We start from the raw sequence: 23,118 nt of genomic DNA on the forward strand, positions 1-23,118 counted from the left end.
CTGATTAACCTGTGCGGACTGCACAGTCTAATCTGGGATGACACTTTACGCACATGCATTATGCCCAGTTTTCTCAGAACACGACTCAATTATTTAATTGTCAATGTCAGACTTAACATGCCCAACATTACAAAAAGAGCAAATAAATACACTGAATTATATATATTGACATGGCATAAAATGCATGCAACACAATATGTATAACATTGTAAAAGGAGAAATAATTGATATATGATTCTTCAGGGAACGCGTATAAAAAATTGTTTAAAAAATGTTATACATCAAAACAGTTCTGATATTTATGTCATAAATATGCATTTCTTATGTTCTTGTTTATCATATCTGTGAAAGGTCGGTGATGCTGACACAAAAATCTATGCCAAATAAACATGTGTTTTATTATGACTTTCCAACTATACATCGTCAGTATAACAAAACCAACAAAGCATAATTAAGAAGATGCATGTCCCGTCCACCATATAGTTTCAGTACATGCGGTATACATTTCAGTACATACGGTATACATTTCAGTGCATACGGTATACATTTCAGTCCATACGGTATACATTTCAGTGCATACGGTATACATTTCAGTACATACGGTATACATTTCAGTACATGCGGTATACATTTCAGTGCATACTGTATACATTTCAGTACATACGGTATACATTTCAGTACATACGGTATACATTTCAGTACATGCGGTATACATTTCAGTGCATACGGTATACATTTCAGTACATACGGTATACATTTCAGTACATACGGTATACATTTCAGTACATACGGTATTACGGGTATACATTTCAGTACATGCGGTATACATTTCAGTACATACGGTATACATTTCAGTACATACGGTATACATTTCAGTACATACGATATATATTTCAGTACATACTGTATACATTTACATCTAGTATATACATATATTTTTATTCAAATATACAGCGTCTAAGGTACGCGTTTTTATAATGCCCCATCTCGTTAGATCAATTCACATCGCTGAATATACGCATCGTGATCAGATATGTGTGGGATTTGCCAAACACACCGGCGGCTGCTACAAATAACAAATTCTTAGTATTAAAATGGAATGAATCACACAGGCGCTCTGGTAACAGCCTAATTATCATAACGATCAAGGTATTACGTATTACCGAGTAAATAAACTCATAATAGTCATAAATATATCATTACAAATGTAATACAATTTACCACTTAATCGAATTATGCTAATGACCGTGATTTAATTGTCATTAACATACAAGACAAGACAAATATTTATTCAGACTTGCACAGTGTACATCGTCTAAACGCTAGATATTTCACATACAATTATGTCATAGAGATAAACATAGTAATAATATAAACATAAGGAGCATCGTATACGTTTAAGAAAAGTTACAGAGATAAACATAGCAGTAACAATAACATAATCAGCATCGTATACGGTTAAGAAAAGGCAAGGTAATATATGGAGGATTGCTATATAAATTAATTAACAACATTAGTAATTTTATTTCTTAAAATCAGAGCTTCTTTTACAAATTTGGCTAACTTAATAAGTTCAAATTTATTTGTTGTATTCAGCAACTGGTGGAATTTGTAAACAGAAGGCCTATTGTATTAACATTTCTTTAAATAGTTTTTTCTAATATCAACGTATAATGGACATTTACAGACAAAATGGTACTCATCTTCAATATCTAATTCGTTACAACAAAGGCAAAAACGTTCTTTTCGTGGTATATTTTGACCAGCATATCTTCCAGTTTGAATTCTCAGTGGCAGGCTGGAAGATCGAAGCTTTGCGACATAGTATTTTAGTGATTTAGGTAATAAATCTAAATAATTTTCGTATACAAATGTTGACTTGAATACATGGTACATATCTTAAACAGAGCTATTTTCAACGGATCGAAACCACTCTTGTTTATAAGTATCAATTACAACAGTTTTAAACTGTGGTATAACTATTTTAACATCGACGGAGCTTGGATTATTAAAGGGTTAAAGTATAACCTATATTACATATTTTGTGTCGATTTGATCAAGTGTACAATGGTAAAGTTAAATCCATAGTGCAAAGAATACAATTCAATTTATTTCAAACATGCATACGCTATAAGAATCTTTGTGACGTTTATTTCATTAAGGTTTTTAAGGCAATTCATTCTCCGGCATCTGCCAAAGAACCTTTTCATTCGCCACTAATGAAGGACATTGTCCCTTGCCAATAAAAACGACATATTCACCTTCCGCTTATAAAGGACGTATTTAGTTACCTGCTTATAATAACAGACCTTTAGCTGATTATTAGATATCAGTCTCACATACTGGTGCAACTGGGGTTTCAGTGTTATATATTATTTTACTAGTATTTATTTGATTGTACAGTTTTTAATTGTGATCAAGTTAATAACTATGTTTTGGTTCGATTTTTGAATCGAAGATATCGGAGATATGCAATACATATAAAAGCGATGTGCATAATTATATGAAATAAATATAAATATGTATTCGCTAATATGCTTACTTGTATATTTTGGTTCTTAATAGAGGGCTAGATAATTGTTTAACCATATACATCGTTGTGATATCAAACCTAGGCGTATTGTGATAAATACGTGTTTAGAACGATTTGCATCAAACCTAGACCTATTTGGATACATACGTGTGTACAACGTTTTGTATCAAACCTGGGCGTATTAAGACACATACGTTTTACATCGTTCTGTATCAAACCTAGAGGTATTGTGATCACTACGTGTTTAGAACGATTTTTATTAAACCTATGCGTATTGTGATCCATTCGTGTTAAGACCGTTGTGATAACTTATTGTCAAACATGTGTGTTTTTAGCGTTTTTATATTGGACTATGCGTGTTCTGATACAAACGTGTGTACCGTATTTTGGTTTTGGATATAGGCGTGTTGTGATCCATACTTGTTTACATCGTTTGGATATTGGACTTCGGCGTATTGCGATAAATACATTTTTACATCGTTTTGAAATAGGACTAAGGCGGTTTTTGATACATTTTTACGGCGTTATCATGTCTGACATATGCTTATTGTGATCCATACGTGTTTACAACGTTTGGATATTGGACTTCGGCGCATTGGGATGCATACATTTTTACATCGTTTTGAAATAGGGCTAAGGCGTTTGTTTGATACATTTTTACGGCGTTTTCATGTCGGACATATGCTTATTGTGATCCATACGTATTTACTGCGTCTTGATATTTGACGTAGGCGTATTGTGATACATACATATTCAAAACGCGCTGGTGACTGATACGGGCGCCATGGTAGAGCCGGTTCTGGCGCTCGTCGAAGGAGGTCCGTTTAACATCCTGTCCTGTACCTTGTTGCGCGAGCGAAGCTGGATAGACGTAAACATAAAATATTCTGATACAACAACAATATAGACACCTACTATTAAAAAGGATTTTCCTCAAATCCTGCATCTGGAAAACACCACAACACAAGAACAAATCCAGATATTTCGGGATTTCTGAATGGTAACTATTGTTCAAAATACAAGTGCAAACTTGCAAACTGAGTATTATCGTTCCCTGATACGTAATTAAATTGTAATGGGTGCGTCTGGGTCTAAATTTGAAACACTATTAAAGCTCAGTCGTTTAACTTATTCAGTTTAATATTAGACAAAACATTTGGGCTATGTATTACCTTTGGAATAAAAATTAAGCATGCGCATGATGTAGTGCAGAAGATAATTAGACAAGACTGCAGTACGTAAATCAGTGTCGGCTGCTCAACAGGTAGCAGGTGACTCAGAGGCACTTCGAAGATACAGATGACCACGACGTTGTATATGCAGGTCGCGATGTACTTGGAATCGTTAAGTTCCGGTATGGTCACGTGACGAGTCTCCCAGGCCAAGAACGTGCCAATGGCGAGCATGAGACCTTTGTAGACGTAGACGGCAATAGTCCAGTAGATTTGGTTGTCGTTATGACAATCCATGATTACGTCAGAGTATATAACGTTGTTGTCAACATATTCCTGGAAGAAAAATAATTTTTATATCATGTATTCATTAAAAATGATGTTACTTTTTTATACAACATATGAGCGTTTACAAAAAAGTATACATTTTATGACGACATACAACTAAAAAACATCGTTGAACAACACGCCATTTTAAAGGGGTCTTTCACAGATTTTGGCATGTCATGAAGTTTGTCATAAAATGCTTTGTATTGATAAATGTAAACATTAGATACAAAAAGCCTAAAAAAATTAATAATAAAATAAGAAAAATAAAAAGGTAACCCTCAGCAGGGCTCGAACCACTGACCCCAGGAGTCCTGTAGTAAAAGTAGTACCCACTTAGACCACTCGGCCATTTTTCCAGATACCACGCCTAATGTTTTTTTGAACTTTCTAAAATATTAATTCGTTTCGCGTTGCAACGCTTATAATTTTCGGGGTTTTAAATCGTCACAAGGTGCATATAATGGTTATTTTAGAGCATGGTAAATGTTCAGTATTTCTGTTTCCTCACACATATCATAACTAATACGAAAATTCGCGAATCTGAAACAACTTTTTTCAATTTTGTCAATTTAACCAAACGTGAAAAGGCCCCTTTAATGATGGTATAAACGCCTACCTTGTTTGGCATCACATAGCGCTTGTAGGAAAACGGGAATATGGCGGCCCAAGGAATGATAATCACATGATCCACAGATAAAAGCACGGCAATCATCGCAAACAGGTGGCGGTCTTTCAAAGGCTGCACAATTTGACAGAAATTATCGTTATTATTATTATAGCGGAAATGTCGTTGGTGGTTAATCATACAATTATTATAACGGCTAAACTAAGATTATCTCACAAAAAAACGTTATCCTGATAAATTCCGCATTAAATGGCTTCATAATTTTCTCAATAATCAGCTACAATTCTAATGATCCAACCTTTCAAGTGAAATGCCAGTGCACGCAAGTGTTTTCCTAAGTACTACTTATTATGATTATCACGACAGATAGATATGAACATAGATTGGTTATATTGGTTGTGTGCAAGAGCTTTTTCGCCGTAAGACAACTTCGTTACTTAATTAGTTTCATTACTTCAAGTCTTTGATTAAGGCCTTTACTTTTTAATTTTGTTTTACAAACCGATTAGTCATCACAAGGTCGGAGGAGAAGGCAAAAACAAAACAAAAATTAATCTACATCAATAGGAACCAATATCACCATTGGTATTTTTCCTAGCAAACTTAGATTCAGATCGTTAGTTTGCATAAAGCTTTTTATTTCAAACATTGTCAGACATAAGACATCAAGTTATCTCTCATTTCCTTTCGCAAATTTGTTATGGACTAGTTGCTGTGACATGTTATGTTGTGATTAGTTTCATGTTCCTCATAATAGCGTACTGTTTTAAATGTTAAACCTTTCAGTTACCTATACATCCCGTAATGCTATTATAAAGTATAGCTATAAGAAATCAACATTAAGATATACAATTGTTCGTGCATTATATAAAGTAAATTGTACTGACATTGTCTGGGATAACTGAACTAATTTTTCATAAAATTGATCCATTAAAAAAGAATCCAACAGAAAAAAAACCATCTACACCAATGGTTCAAAATTGATTCCAAAATTTGAGTTTTAATTTTTGTATACACTATACATTATTTATAGAAACGTTAATGATGGCTATAAGAGGCAAAGCAATGCCAAAAACCATGAGCTTATCAATGAAAAAGAAGGACAAACAAGCAATTACTGTCAATAAAATAAAAATGCATTAAACAATTTAAGGGATGAACTTTACCAGACAACATTAAATGCTTTGGAAAAATCACGTCGTGCGTTCCAGAAATAAATCTGTAAAATGTGAAAACAATCTGTTGAAAGTATTAATGGCGAGAAAAATATGTAAACCAAATTGCATTTTTAGCAAGACATTTGATAACTCGGATTCTAATTTGTATCAATTTCTTTCATCCGAAGACAATGGAGAACCTGCTAAAGCTAACAAAATTTCGATTGATGAAGAGGTGGCACTTTTAAAGAATGTAGCATAAAACTGAAGACCATTGAGATCTGGTTTAAATGCAGAGTTTTATAAAATGTTTTTGTTTTTCTAAAAGTTGCCCCTTTTTACTGCGACAAATCAATCATACTTTCCGAACTTGTTCTTTATTTGTTACTCCAACTCCTGGCATAATCTCATGTATTCCTAACAGTGACAAATCGTATATATTTATGTTATTTGAGAAAATATGATCAATGATCAATCAATTAATAAATTGGAAACAAAGTTTAATAACTGAAGATGTCAATGTACTCCGCTTGGAAAAATAGCTGATAATTTATGTTATTAATTTCAACATTAAACCATGTGTGTAACACGCTTCCTAATCGACCATAAGCAATTGTCCTAAATAAAAATAAGCATTGTTTTGATTGCATATGCATCAACGTTCTTACAAAAGAATATTATGAATGTTGAATTAAATGATCAATATTAATTATGTAATATTTTCACTCGAGTATACGTGACTTAACAGATTAACAGCAGCAATAATAATTGCAGATGTTTAGTGGATTGTACTTTTAATCCGTTAAAGTAATTCTTGAAGCAAACCTATAACAAAGAAAAAAGAATTAATATGATAACACACCTTCTTTATTTTAAAATGAATATACAAACAGTTTGGTTTGTTTAAGAAAGTTTGGATAAACCTGATACAAAACTGACGTGTCGAAACAAACATGACAGAAGTGCTTGACTTGATGCATGGGATTAATAGATATAAAGATTATATGTTCTGTGTCCTATACGCATAAACCAGTCTGTAAAGATAATGTCATGCTCTAGATTGTTTATGAAAACATGTGTTTATGTACATGTACATAGTTCATTTTTACCGTTTATGTTTTGCATCTAAATGACTATGTCACTGTTATTTAATGCTTTTATTGGATGCTGTGTGGAAGTTAGAGCTGATAACAGCCGATGCCTACCTTTTGCGCTTCTTTATTATTTGTAATATCCTTTTTAAAAGTCTCATTTTATTAGCGTCTGTTAATGTGGCAGCCATTTTTGCATAAACAGGAAGTTGATTTCCTGATGCTGACATAAGTGCCTTCTGGGTAGTTTACACTGACTACAGTATTTTGACAGGTTAGTCATACGAAATAATTTGATTAATACTCATATTCCTTCTTAAAAATTGTTTAAAAAGGTAATAGTTGTCTTTATAAATGATTTATTTATTTAATTGATATAAATTTGACTTCTGTTTCATAGTAATATTGTCAGAAATATCGTTTTAATATCAGTGACATTTACCGTGTCAAGAACGCTCAAATTCTATTGTGCGCTCTTGCGCGCTTTGCTGCGCGTTGTTTGTGCGATTTTTGTGCACAATTCATATGTGCGCTTTTACGTTATTATTGCACAACGTTATGTGTGCGCTTTTGGAGAGTATAAATGGCACTGAAAATTCTCATTCAAGGACTCTGAACTTTGTTTTCCTAGGTGTGAGACCTATTTTATTTTTCTTATATAAGCATTTATATAGTTTTCAATAAGACTTAGCTATTAACAATTAAGACTGAATTTTATAAATAATTTAAACTGCATTTGTCATCTTTTTAGGACATTATAAAATAGAGAGTGCAAATACTTGACATGTACGTGTATATTGCTGTATTATAATGTAAATGTATGAGAATTAATCTGTCTGTTAAGAAATATATATATTGGAAGTTGTTATTTATTTATTCGTTATGAATGAATAAAATTTAGAAAGGTTATAAATCTTGAGTTTATATTTTTCTTTGACAATTTTAAAACAACTGAATAGGCAAAATGTTATTCTTAGTTTACTGTTTATCAGAGTCCATTTTAGTTCTATGTTAAACTTGAACAAAAGCTTCAAGTTTGGAAAAGTTAAAGAAATTGAAGTAAAATCACAGCTACCGCTCGGCTCGTGACATAATTTATGGTGGAAGCGGTGGGATCTTTGATTTCTACATAGATTCAGCGATTGAATCCAGTCTTCGAAAGCAAAATGTCAGACTCCGAATCAGAACAAGAGAATGAAGTATTCTTCAGAACAGCAGCTAACCAGCATTCTGAAGAACCATATCAAGAAAATAAAACAGCACCAATATCATCTAAGTCCAGTACCCCTAGATTAAACAAAAGTGTTTCCAACATAGAAATTTCAAATGGCAATACAACTGATTGGATGAAAGATGCAGTCACAAATATGGTGTCAATGCAAAATCAGATGTCAAATGCTTTACAGAATGTTACAACACTTCTTGCAAATTTATGTGATAAAAACAACAAACAAGTACAAATTTCCCCCCAGGAACAGGAAGCAAACAATAACCATTTCCTGTAATGACAGAGGTCAGGGTGAACAAATGTGGGACATTGGCTACCAGCACCCAAGGGAGAACAGGTCTTATGACAGGCAAACAAGAAGTGTAAACCCTCATAAATGCAGTTCAAGCATGAAAATTCCTTCTTTTACTGGCAAAGATGAGTGGAAAGTATGGATTAACAGGTTTGAAATTATTGCTGAAAGACTTAATTGGAATGAAGAAGAAAAACTTGACAATTTATTACCAAAATTGCAAGGCAGTGCTGGTGAATTTGTGTTCACTCAACTGAATCATGAAGTTTTAACCAACTATAGAGAACTTGTTAGTGAAATTAACAACAGATTTAGGGTCATAGAAACTCCAAGAACTTTTGCTGTAAAATTTAGCAAACGAGATCAGAAAGTAGGTGAAACAGCTGAGAAGTATGCTGCAGAACTTAAACGTCTGTATGACAAAGCCCATACAAGGAGAGACTACAGAACACGGCAAGAAGATTTAGTGAGAAGATTCCTGGACGGTCTACGAGATGAAGAAGTGCGGTCAGAAATTGAGTTTATTAAGGAACCCGAGGACATTGATGAAGCAGTGTACCATGTTGTCAATTACATACAAACCAGAAATAGGCATCAATTTCACGATGACAGAAAGAGAAAATTTGTGCGAAGAACTTCGGGATCAGAAACTGAAATAGATTATGAAGTGATTGAAACAGATAATGACGACACTAGCCAACATGCCTATAGAGTCCCAAACAAGAGCCAGCAAAAGCAATTTAATTCAGAAAATACCAAAACATGTGACATGAAGACTGATATTTCAGGAGAGGCTGCAAAAATCAAAGAAACTGATGTATTGCAACAAGTTCTTGAAAAACTAAATCAGTTAACCCAAGCCCAACAACAACAACAAACTACTGAACATGGTTTTAAGCAAAAACCCAAGACAATTAAGTGTTATTCTTGTAACCAAGAAAATCATTTTGCTAGGGATTGTCCATTGAAGAATGCCAGGTATCAGAATGGGCAAGTTGCAAGAAAAGACTTCTATCAAAATCAGCCTTTAAACATGAAAGGACCAAGCCGATTAGCGAGGGGAGGTCCTGGCAAGCATAAATGGCCATGATGACTCAGCAAGTGTAGCCGAAGAAATTCTGCGGCGCAAAAGAGCATTTAGTAGTGGTGTCTATATCAAAGGAAATATTGAAAATGTGCCAGTTATTTTAACAACTGATACCGGAGCAACAAGAACAATCATTTCAGACAGAGTTTACAATAAATTGGACCCTAAAATTAGACCTCAGCTTAACAAATCAGCTTGTTTGACAGGTGCAAGTGGAATTCCTTTAAAAGAATGTGGAAAAGCATTTTTTAATATTGAATTAGGACCAGTCTCAATGTACAAAGAATTGATTGTTGCTGAAATTGAGGATGATGTTTTGTTAGGAATAGACATTCTGCAAAATGATGATGGAGGTCCCGCAGATATACTTTTGTCAAAGGGAGTCATAGTTTTGAAAGGCAAAAATATACCATGTATTCAAATTGGAATGAAAAACGATGTTCGAAAAGTAACAGCAGCTGACCATTTTATCATTCCACCTCTCAGCGAAGCGGTCATTGATGTGTTTATTGAGCGTAAAGAATCAGATGATGTGTCTCAAAAAACAGACTTTATTGTACAACCTACACAACGCTTTTGTGAAACATATCCATTGAAGATGGCCTCATTTTTAGTTGATATAAAAAGAAACCCGACAAGCAAAATACGTCTTTTAAATCCATTCCCATATAGTGTGGATATTAATCAAGACTCAGTATTAGGCCAAGCCGAACAAATTGACAGTATAAAAAGTACACTTAAAGGTCAAGAACACACAGAGGAAGAGGACAATAATTTCTCAGTACGCCGAGTTACTTTCAGTCACAAATCAGAGCAAATTATCAATAAGGTGCAAGAAGAAATATCCTTAGAAAATAAAGAAATTCCAGAACACTTACAAAAATTGTACCATATGTCAGTTAAAAATTGCAATGAAGAAGAAAAACAAGTCATAGCAAAGCTGCTCATTAGATTTCAAAATAGTTTTTCAAAAAATGATCTTGACATTGGTTTGACAAACTTAACAGAGCACCCCATCAATACAGGTGATGCACAACCAGTGAAACAAGCGCCAAGAAGAGTGCCAATGGCGTATGCCGAAGCAGAAAAAAAGGCAATAGAAGAATTACTGGACAAGGGAGTAATACGAAAAAGTACGTCACCATGGGCAAGCCCTATTTTGTTGGTTATGAAGAAAAATGGACAGGTCCGACCATGCATAGATTATAGAAGAGTAAATGCCCTTGTCAAACCAGATGGATTTCCCCTGCCGCGAGTGCAAGATTGCCTAGATGCTGTAGCTGGTGCTAAATATTTTAGCACATTTGACCTTACTAGTGGATATTTCCAGATCCCACTCAAAGAAGAAGATATACCAAAAAGTGCATTTGTCTGTAAATATGGACATTATGAAATGTTGAGAATGCCGTTTGGACTCAACAATGCTTGTTCAACCTTTCAGAGGACAATGGAGCTTGCTCTTCAAGGTTTACAATGGGAAACATGTCTTATTTATATTGATGATGTGATTGTCTTTGGCACCGATTTTAGCCAGCATATGAGCAGAGTGTGTGATGTTTTAGAGACAATAGAAGCTGCTGGATTGAAGTTGAAGCCCGAAAAGTGTGAAATTTTACAGGAAGAAGTCTTGTTTCTTGGGCATGTGGTATCGAAACAAGGAATAAAGCCTAACCCAATCAATGTTGCAAAGATAGTTCAGTGGCCGGTACCCACAAATGTCAAAGAGGTCAGACAGTTTGTTGCTATGGGATCATATTACCGTAGATTTGTTAAAGATTTTGCCAAACTTGTTAGACAAATGGTAGAGCTAACGAAGAAAGATGTGACATTTAAGTGGCATGATGACTGCCAAAGGTCTTTTGAAGATCTCAAGAAGATTCTGATCAGTCCAAATATAATGGGATATCCACTTCAGGTTGGAGAATGCTGCTTGGACGTTGACGCTAGTGACGTTGGCATTGGAGCTGTACTTCACCAAAACCAAGATGGCCGTGAACGTGTTATCGCATATGCAAGCAGAGCACTTAACAAGAATGAAAAAAACTATTGCGTAACTGAAAAGGAACTTCTTGCAATCCGTTACTTTGTTGAATATTTTCGACAATACTTGTTAGGCCGAAGATTTGTTGTGAGAAGTGACCATCAAGCATTAAAATGGCTTTTCAAGCTTAAGGAACCAAGAGGAAAAATTGCAAGATGGATTGAAATCTTGTCACATTATGACTTTTCAGTTGAATACAGACCAGGACACAAGCAAGGTCACTGCGATGCCTTATCAAGGTGTAGAAACCCAAGAGACTGCGACTGCAATTGAGAAGACATGAATGAAACTCTAAATTGTGGTCCATGTAAGAAGTGCACAAAAAAAAAGCACAAGACATGGTTCATGAAGACTTTTTTAATGATTGTTTAACGGGAGTAAATGCAACCTGCAAAGGGCAAACGTGCGATACCCAACCAATAAGGTCAACAAAACAAATGGAAGACAAGCCTGAAAGTTCAGGACTTCAAACTCAGCTTCCAAACTTTGTACCATGGGCATGCAATAAATCATTAGAAGACCTATAGAAGTTACAATCTTTTGACCCAGATATAAGCTGTATTTTGGAGGCGAAAAAAACAAACAAAAGGCCCAGCTGTTATGACATCTTAGCACTCAGCCCAGCTTCGAGACACTATTGGGTTCTCTGGGATGTTTTATTTGTTCGAGATGGATTATTATTTAAGAAATTCATAAGACAGAACCAAACTGATGAGCACTTGCAATTTATTGTTCCATTTGTTATGAAAACTGATGTTCTTTTTGAACATCACAACTCTGTAATTTCAGGTCATTTGGGTGTTAAGAAGACCTTAGAGAAAATTCGGCAACGGTTTTTTTTTGGTATGCAATGGAGACTGATGTCCTTTTGCATGTTAAGAGGTGTGACACATGTGCTGCGAACAAAAAGCCAATGAAGACACCTCGAGCGCCTATGGGTTCAATTACAACAGGTGCACCATTTGATGTGCTTGCAACAGACTATCTTGGTCCACTGCCGCTCACAGACCGGGGTAACAGATATATTCTGGTGCTAACTGATCTTTTCAGTAAATATGTTGAAGTAATAGCTGTACCTGATCAGAGCGCAGAGACGTGCGCATCTTGCATTCTCAATGAATACATTTCAAGGTGGGGTTGTCCGCTAAACATCCTTAGCGATCAAGGTCGAAACTACGAGAGCAAGGTCTTCAAGGAGTTGTGTAGAATGCTGGAGATAAGAAAGATAAGGACCAGTCCACGAAACCCACACTGCAACGGTCAAACAGAGCGTTTTAACAAGACCTTGGTGCGTATGATAAAGGCATACCTTTGAGGAGAACAAGACCAATGGGATAAGAATCTAGGATGCCTCGCAGGAGCTTATAGAGCCACACCTAGTGAGTCCACCACATTGACCCCAAACCTTCTTACCATTGGCAGAGAAGTCCGTTTACCATCAGAGTTGGTGTTTGGTAGCACAACAACATGCGACAACAACACTATTACATCGTATGGAGATTATGTCGACTGGCTGCGGTCAAGATTTCAAAAGGCACATCAGGTAGCAAGGGATCACCTTGGGACTGCTGCCAAGCGCAACAAAGCAATTTATGATGCAAGAGTGTCAATAAACATTTACAACACTGGTGATGTTGTTTGGTATCTCAATGAAGCAAGAAAGCCTGGAATAGCACCGAAGTTAGAACGAACATACGATGGTCCTTTCCTGGTGAGCAAGAAAATTTCAGAAGTGAATTTCAAGTTACAACTAGACAAGCAAGGAAATGAAAAAAATGTTCATCATAATAAACTCAAGCCATACGAAGGAGATCGAGTGCCAAAATGGATTCTGAAAGAACAACGGAAGTTAAAATTTTAAACCATGATGTTTCATATTGTGTTTTAATATATTTTGTGTGCAGTTATAACATTTGTTTTAGTCATGTACATGAGTGTAAACCAAGATTGTATGAACTTCATTGCATTAGATGATGCAGAGAAAAATTTTATATTGTTTATTTATTTGTGTCTTAAAAATGTGTATTTTTAAAACTGTAAAAGTATTTGCACCTCAAAAATCACAATGGATACATAGTTATGAAAAAAATCAGCTCTTGTAATTGTTGTTATAAGTAATGTCAACAAAAGAAAACAGTATTTGTGATGGAATAGTGCTAATGTGATTCTGTTATAGAAGAGATGTATAGTTAACTTGTGGCATGATTAAGTTGTGAAGTTAAAATGTCAGAGAGTTGATTAAAGTCTTAAGAACGGGTATTCACGGTATTGAATAGGGAAAGATTGACCTTAAGTATGGTCGGGAATGAATCACCATGTGTGATGGGCAATGAGCTGGGAACCGATTGATAAAATGCAATGATTAAGAATAAGAACGGGTTTTGAGTCTGACAAAATAATTGTTATCAAGTTAACAGTGCAACAGAAAGCACAGCAGTGAATTTGAGCGTTGTTGATATTTTGCATTTGAATTTTCGTCAGTGAAATGATTCAGTGTAATTGGGTATTAAATTCATCAGAATTTGAACGAAATCAATTATTTATTTATTTTTTAATTTTAATTTCGGCGAAAGGAAATATACATAATCCAAAGACATAAGTGGAGAACAGTTATTTGTAAGTGATGTGATGTGACTAAAATATGTTTCAGAAGAAAAGTAACAACATGCTTGTTATTCATTTTCAGTCGACAATCCAATCATCTTTCCATCGTGTCTCAATTCTCATCCAGTAGTCAACGTCGTCGCGCCTATCAGTGCCTGAAATGCTACCATCGGATGGACAAAGTGTACATTGAGGCAAAATACCGCGTGTACAACCATTTCCTGAAGAAGCTCATGAGTCTGGATCAAGCTCCATACTACTGTCGTCTGTGCCTCTTCAGATGTTTCAAACGCGAATAACTGGAAAAGCATGTTCACAGTTTCCGTCGTCATGCACTTGTGCTCCAGGAGAAAAACATCCCTGACAGTCCAGAGTTCCTTGTCAGTAATCAATCTCCATATCTCATTACTGACCGGGATGTTGCTGTCCTTTCTGCTGAAGAAAGCAAACGCCATTGGCTCTCCATCTCCAAGAAGCCTGACATTCTGTCTCAAGCCATACAGTCTGTGCTTCCAGACCTGAGTCCTGTCAGCAACTGGCCACTGTCTCCTTTCCTACAGCAATCTTCTCCAGCACAACCGTCCAGTTCACTCCTCTTCAGACATTTCAACCTCAACCCATCACCTACGTCAACCTCTCGGAATGCATAGGCCCCCTGCAACAACTGATCAATGTCATCGGAACATCAACAAACACCCCAACGCTAGCACCAAATCAACTAACCCTGTCCAGCCTCCCACCATCTCACACCGCACAAACAGAAACACCTCAAGCCATAATCGACCAAGAAAATCCTTTGACCACTCTGCCAACCATCGAAGAATGTCGTGCTCTTGCCCCTGAAACAACATCTGACTCTTCATCTGGCTCTTCATCATCTTCATCATCAGTCTCATCCAACTCTTCTGTTAAAAGACACAATGAACTAATGGCTGTGTTGGCAGACATCAATAACAACTTGAAAAATATACACACAGAAATCAACAAGCAGTATCGCTTCAATTGTGACTTCACAAAGAGCATGGCAGACCTCACTGACATCCTGAGGAGTCAAAACCAACCCACAAAACCAGCAGCTGAGTGTCCCCCACCCACATATCATCATCCGGATTACAGCCACAGCAACACCCATCACCGTCTTGACCATTCTGCAACTGAAACATCTACCGTCCGATACAACCAGCACCGTGACCGTTCTCCTTTGCGCCCCAGAAATCACGACTCAAGGGACAGACATGACAAGGAAAACCACCGCGACAGAAGATTCGTGCATCGTCGTATGTATTAGTTGTCTGAAATATTGAAACATTGTCATTTCACTTACAATAAACCTTGAATAACATCTTTTAAAGCTTTGCATATTCAGGATTGTATCATTTAGTGCTTTAAATTATCTAGTCATTTTGTTTAGAAGGTTTAATAATTATTTAAGTATAAATGTTTGCAAGTAAATACATGTTGACTTATTAACTTTGGTATTCAAGTTGAAATATGGTATTCAAGATTTTCTTGAGAGTAATTTTTTTTGTTGTATGTAAAAATATTGCTGAACAGTCAGTTAAATTATTTACATTGTGTTTACGTGTACAAATTGGAAGTCTAGTCATCACATTATTTATATTGACTTTCTCTGATCTCAAATAATTTATTATTGTACATAGGATTGAAATTTGTTGTGATTGTTTTTACAGCATTTTGTTGTATGGTAGTTCTTGTGCTTTAAGCAGTGAAACATAACACTGTACAAAGTGTTGTACCTTAAAAAATGCTCTAAATCACACTGTACAAAGTGTTTATTTTTTTTATATATTACAGTTTTACTGATATTGTAACTGTTAGAGAGTTAAAGTACAAATTTTTAATAACTTAATTATTTATAGGAGGACCTTTAAAATTGAAGGAGGGGTAATGTCATGCTCTAGATTGTTTATGAAAACATGTGTTTATGTACATGTACATAGTTCATTTTTACCGTTTATGTTTTGCATCTAAATGACTATGTCACTGTTATTTAATGCTTTTATTGGATGCTGTGTGGAAGTTAGAGCTGATAACAGCCGATGCCTACCTTTTGCGCTTCTTTATTATTTGTAATATCCTTTTTTAAAAGTCTCATTTTATTAGCGTCTGTTAATGTGGCAGCCATTTTTGCATAAACAGGAAGTTGATTTCCTGATGCTGACATAAGTGCCTTCTGGGTAGTTTACACTGACTACAGTATTTTGACAGGTTAGTCATACGAAATAATTTGATTAATACTCATATTCCTTCTTAAAAATTGTTTAAAAAGGTAATAGTTGTCTTTATAAATGATTTATTTATTTAATTGATATAAATTTGACTTCTGTTTCATAGTAATATTGTCAGAAATATCGTTTTAATATCAGTGACATTTACCGTGTCAAGAACGCTCAAATTCTATTGTGCGCTCTTGCGCGCTTTGCTGCGCGTTGTTTGTGCGATTTTTGTGCACAATTCATATGTGCGCTTTTACGTTATTATTGCACAACGTTATGTGTGCGCTTTTGGAGAGTATAAAAGGCACTGAAAATTCTCATTCAAGGACTCTGAACTTTGTTTTCCTAGGTGTGAGACCTATTTTATTTTTCTTATATAAGCATTTAAAATATAGTTTTCAATAAGACTTAGCTATTAAAAATTAAGACTGAATTTTATAAATAATTTAAACTGCATGTGTCATCTTTTTAGGACATTATAAAATAGAGAGTGCAAATACTTGACATGTACGTGTATATTGCTGTATTATAATGTAAATGTCTGAGAATTAATCTGTCTGTTAAGAAATATATATATTGGAAGTTGTTATTTATTTATTCGTTATGAATGAATAAAATTTAGAAAGGTTATAAATCTTGAGTTTATATTTTTCTTTGACAATTTTAAAACAACTGAATAGGCAAAATGTTATTCTTAGTTTACTGTTTATCAGAGTCCATTTTAGTTCTATGTTAAACTTGAACAAAAGCTTCAAGTTGGAATAGTTAAAGAAATTGAAGTAAAATCACAGCTACCGCTCGGCTCGTGACAATATGTTGGGGTCCGAAAAAACAAAGAATAATAAAGAAAGGCCTTCATCCGCTTTAAGTTTCAATAATACTTTTGCAATCAATCATACAAACATAAAAATGCTACATTATAGCAATACGTATTATTAAATCCAGCCAAGGATATGCTTTCAGAAAAATGCATAATGGCACATGACTAGGATACAATGTTTCTCGTGAGGTCAATGTCCTGCCATGGGAGAGATCAATCACATACCTTCTTTCTTGCTCGATGCTCTCGAAATAAGTAGTGAACTCTGTACGTCTTGCAGAACATACCCCCGAACAGCAGCGTAAAGCCTACCGACAACAGCCACACCTTGGACTGCAATTTAAGAATTGTTATGGACCCTCCAAGCAACACCTATTATGCGACAAAATAAAAACATTAAATTTCATTAACACTTTAATGTTTTATAAATACAAACGTTATGTTTTGGCGCCGGTAACCCCCCCCCCCCCCCCCCCCTCCCCCTGCTATGGTATGAATTGCCATTTCCAATTCTGGAATTGCGGTTTATTTATTGTTAGTTGTTTTTCGTCATGTCGCAATGTTTCACTGGCCACAATTATAGGACTTTTAAGCTGTGATAAGAATGATATGCTGAGTCAACCGAAAATGTGTTTGCTTTATATTCGAATATTACCACTACACAAATTCCAACTAAATATTTCATATACTTGACCTTAACAACTTATCTTGACCGATATACACGTCATAAAACGTATTTCGAAGATCAAGTAAAACTAGTTCAGTTGCAATTTTGACATCAAGAAGGGTTTAAATTGGCATGCAGAAAGTGAACTGCTAGCACCTATGATATCGCTGCCATATTACAGTTAAGTGCCTGCCATATGGCCATGCGTCATAATTGTAATGCTAGGTACCGGTATGTCCAATAATAAAAAAGGTAAGCAACATTTACTAAACTACAACATGCCACTACACACGTAACGCGAACACATTGTATAATATGTAATACGTAAAGAAAGAATAAAACACTTATATTGCTTAAATGACTCAGAATTATTGTCTGAAAGGATTGCATTAGAAAATTGTGGCAATCATGCATGAGAAAAAGAGAATGTCAATAAAGTTTTACGCCAAAATAAATCTTGGTTTAGAATCCCTCGCATTAGCTCATGGTCATTTTTCCTACAGGAACTTTAATTAAGACGTTAACCCATTTATGCCTATCGTCTAGAAAAAAGGCCTTGGCAAACAGCGTAGACCCAGTTGAGACGCCGCATGATGCGGCGTGCCATCAGGGTCTGCGCCGAAATAGCGCGATCAGATTACTAGTATGTAGGACTAAATTCACCATATTCTTTGAAACGAAGATCACAATGATTAAATGTTATTATGCAAAGCACATTCAGGTAATAAGCCGAGTAGGGAATAGCTTGACGTAACACTTACGAAACATCGGTCCATATTTAAACAACTTCTTAATGTTTTGATTTAGTTGCGAAACATCGGTTTCGATTTAAACCACATCTTAATACTTTATTAATAATTTATTTACGAAACATTGATTCAAATTTAAACTACTCCAATGATTCTACTCCTTTAATTGACGTTTCGGCATAATGCCTTTATCAAAACAATGGAAATTATATGTTAGCTACATGTTAACGTCTTTTTCTGCACAATTGTATTTCGTACTTCCCAATGCTTAAATTTATTAAATATGTAGCTTTTCGATACGTTCTACATCGTCATGTTTCCTACCATGCACATTGCTACATCGTCATGTTTCCTACCATGCACATTGCTACATCGTCATGTTTCCTACCATGCACATTGCTACATCGTCATGTTTCCTACCATGCACATTGCTACATCGTCATGTTTCCTACCATGCACATTGCTACATCGTCATGTTTCCTACCATGCACATTGCTACATCGTCATGTTTCCTACCATGCACATTGCTACATCGTCATGTTTCCTACCATGCACATTGCTACATCGTCATGTTTCCTACCATGCACATTGCTACATCGTCATGTTTCCTACCATGCACATTGCTACATCGTCATGTTTCCTACCATGCACATTGCTACATCGTCATGTTTCCTACCATGCACATTGCTACATCGTCATGTTTCCTACCATGCACATTGCTACATCGTCATGTTTCCTACCATGCACATTGCTACATCGTCATGTTTCCTACCATGCACATTGCGCTGCCGATTGAGTCATTCAGAACATGCAGATAGTCAAAGGAGCTGACGTAGACCTCGATATACATGAACAAACATCCGCAGATGATCACGTTGTTCATGTTGGGACTTGACATCTTCACTGCCCTACGTGTATTTGAAACAAAAATACATAAGAACAGAACTTCTTAACGTTCTCTAGTTTTGTTTCGTTTCGGTAGGTGACCAAGTGTATATACTATTGGGTCACAATACACATTATTCAATCAATGATACATGTATTTATCACCAAACAGAATGTTCATGTTTGCATTATGTACATCTAACAATACTTCTTACGTAAGTATTTTGAAACAACAAAATTCGAGTTATTTTTTAAATAAATGGAAACTGAAACGACAGATATTGGTGGAAATCGATCTGAACATCAACTGAACGGATTTTCTTGTTCATATCCTCTCGGTTTTGTTTCTTTAAGGCACTGGACCAATTGAAAATACTGGACACTACATCCAACATTACTGTCCTAGGTATGTTTGAAACAAAATGAAAGGTAAATTTAAGTTTTGCTATATTTAATACATATTAAATAAATACTATTATATAACATAACGGATGTTCTTGTTAACATCCTCTAGTTTTATTTCTTTAAGGCAAGTGCCAAGTGCAGATATGTTACTTAACTGTATAAACAACATTAAGTCAATAATACATTCATTTATCGATAAACAATAAATGCATTTATGTTTTTTTATAGATATTTAACGCAACGTCTCACCAATTTGTTCTGTAGATGATGTTGAAAGCGAGGAAACACAAGCAGGTCAGACACCCGAGTGTGCTGAACGTCAACATGATAACAGCAGCAGCATTATTGGGCTTCATTAAGTTTTCTCGGTAAATAAATTTGTCTTGTGGAATGTGTCCATCTAAAAAAAGGTTACACTAAAGGTACCCAAATTGTGTTCAAAATGAATAAACTCGTATTTAACTTGGCGTACAAAAAACAACTCTTTATTTAAGAAACTCGTCCAAATAAAAGCAGCCGTAAATATAAATACTACATCATATGCAAATCAAGCAAGTACACAACAAACTTCGATTTGCTTAGCGATGATACTCTTTTAACGTATTTAAGAATAACACACATGTGTTTCACAGATATGTATTGACATTAATTCGTACGAACATCTTAACGATTAAAAGTAAACAATCGATATCATGCGTTCTTAACCTATTTATGCCGTGCGTCTAGAAAAAGGGCCTTTGCAAACAGCGTGGACCCAGATGACACGCCGCATTATGCGGCGTCTCATCAGGGTCTTCGCTCTTATTTTAAAGGAATTTCTGTAAGAAATATTATAAATATAGAAATAAATATGCAAGACATCCCTAAATTTGGAAATAAATTCATCCAATTTAGAAGGATGGGAGAGTACACTATGCATAAATGGGTTAACTTAGCGACCTTCAGCCTTTCCAACACGATAGACTTATTATATGTTATATTGAAAAATGTAGTACATAATTATCGCATCAAACACGGTTGTTAAAAGTCATGTTAGTGGAAACATTAGATAATAGAATTATCATGCAAGCTATAAGCTTATTTAGTTATATTATCAATTTAATAACAATTGCATTTTTAATCCATACGCTTGTGAAAATTTTTAGTCAAACGTGTATGTCACGTAATTACACATTGCTCCTGGCGAACACACAGTAACAAACAGAGTTCATTTCTGTTTTCATCGAGATTTATTTTTGTTGAATATTTTCTAACACAACGCTTGCAAATGTTCATGAAATAAAATTTTACAGCGCGACGGCCAGCATGGCCGCCACATCAAGAAAACGTGACAAATCTCTAACCGCAGACTCCCGCCACTAACTAAAACACTGCATTTAATCCCCAGGTTAATTTACATAAAATTTACTTGTAATTTCCATTGGTCACCAAGGTCCGGGCATATTACGGGTTGGTTACATTGCACCTTGGAAATTGATAGCCCAAACTGTTCGAGTTCTTACATGCTTATTGAATATTCTAAAACCTCATTACTCGGTGTGACATAAAACTTTATGTTGTGTTTGCCTGTGAATGCATGGGAATTATTTTATATGGCCTGTACAAATAAAATTTTCTGTTGACCCCTTTCATATGTACCGTTACAACGATAAATGAGGTAATAACAATCCTATATGTCAATAGGTTGACCTGTTCCGTTAATCAAATGTCTGTCAGTTATATAATCCCTCAATTTCTTATCTTAACATATGGTATTAAACTTTTCAATTTATTTACCCCAAACTTTATCATGTTTACTTGCTTATCGACAAACCTTCCAATATTTTAACTAGTCTTTACATGCACGAGATGAACTCTCAAATAGTTTGACCACTTTAAACTTTTAACATCTGCTTACGTATAAGATATAAATATTGATGTAAATAACCTTTTAACATTTTCTTACATATTAGTAATTATAACAGTTTCTAATCAATTACTCAAACATATTATTAAAATATTTCTCTATTATTAAATCTATCTGGAGTTAAATTTCTATCATGAGAATAATCAATATGCTATAGAGTAAATGATAATAAACAATATGCCAAAAGAATAACTGATATGTGTATTCTGTTTTGTCACATGTAGAATGAAACACAACAACGTTGTTCCTGTTAATGTGTGATGTAGATCTAAATCTTATTTAAATTATAAGAAAAATATTTTTATTTAACAATGAAAACAACAAATGTACCTTTCCAGATGGAATTGTATGGAACGAACCAATGCAGTGTATCTTTGGTAATATCATACGATGCCAGGTCCCTCGTGTATGACGCTGTAAAAAAGGTATTCTTCTATATTTTCGATTGTTTTTCTGATTGAAGAGAGTTTGCACGATGTGGAAAGTCTTTGGTACAAACAATTTTAGTTCAATGATATTAAATTAGTTGAAAGAAGTGTACCATATGAAGCCTGTGAGAACTATCGAAACGGTTAGATGTAAAATGTTTATTTTGACCGATTTACACAAGTAGATGCACTACTTTCTTCGTGAACATGAAACCAAATTAACTCTACAACTGCCAGTACGCTATTTAATTTATCACCAAGCTTATTGTATTGAAGATCCGTAAAACAGTTTAAATGGTACTTGTGTGACCAGGTCCGTCAAAAATTGATTTCCAAACGTTCAGGCTGTAAACGGTTAATCGAATTTCGCCATAAGGTGATCTTAACTTACCCAAAGGCAAACAAAAGAATTATTGGAATATGTTCAGCTCGTTAATATGTCGTTGTTTCGCAACGTGTACAAACTTTATCTCTATGTGTGTTTATTTATTTGCGGTTTTTCAAGCAAATAAGCAAATACATAAGCCAACTTCCAGAACCATACGTAATACGCTTCTCACCAAACTGTTGCTTCAGGTACGTGATGCCAATACGACTGTGAGACTTGTCAAAGGACACCGGTCCCTAGAACAGTGGAATTCTGATGCTAACAATACGTCAATCGTTGATACAAATACTACGTATATTCAGCATAATTTAACCCATTTATGCCTAGCGTCTAAAAAAAGGCCTTGGCAAACATCGAAGACCCAGATGAGACGCCGCATGATGCGGCGTCTCATCAGGGTCTGCGCTGTTTGCTTAAAGGAATTTCTGTAAGAAATAGTCTAAATATAGAAATACATATACTAGACATCCCTA

General features: G+C 35.1%; 1 protein-coding gene across 1 annotated transcript; it reads right to left on the bottom strand.

Annotated features, from left to right (window-relative positions):
- Positions 1 to 69: 69 nt before the first annotated feature.
- On the bottom strand, positions 70 to 22,874 carry LOC127856964 (gamma-aminobutyric acid type B receptor subunit 2-like). The gene is made up of 8 exons (XM_052393172.1): positions 22,818 to 22,874; positions 22,160 to 22,243; positions 20,173 to 20,323; positions 19,406 to 19,541; positions 17,443 to 17,550; positions 4,652 to 4,774; positions 3,706 to 4,041; positions 70 to 3,394 (listed from the first exon to the last, which is right to left on the bottom strand). Exons 3-8 carry the CDS (start codon positions 20,277 to 20,279, stop codon positions 3,287 to 3,289), a joined length of 918 nt encoding a protein of 305 aa, XP_052249132.1. The 5' UTR covers positions 20,280 to 20,323; positions 22,160 to 22,243; positions 22,818 to 22,874; the 3' UTR covers positions 70 to 3,286.
- Positions 22,875 to 23,118: the final 244 nt, after the last annotated feature.

This window comes from Dreissena polymorpha, chromosome 14, assembly GCF_020536995.1.
Source record: "Dreissena polymorpha isolate Duluth1 chromosome 14, UMN_Dpol_1.0, whole genome shotgun sequence".
NCBI lineage: Eukaryota > Metazoa > Mollusca > Bivalvia > Myida > Dreissenidae > Dreissena > Dreissena polymorpha.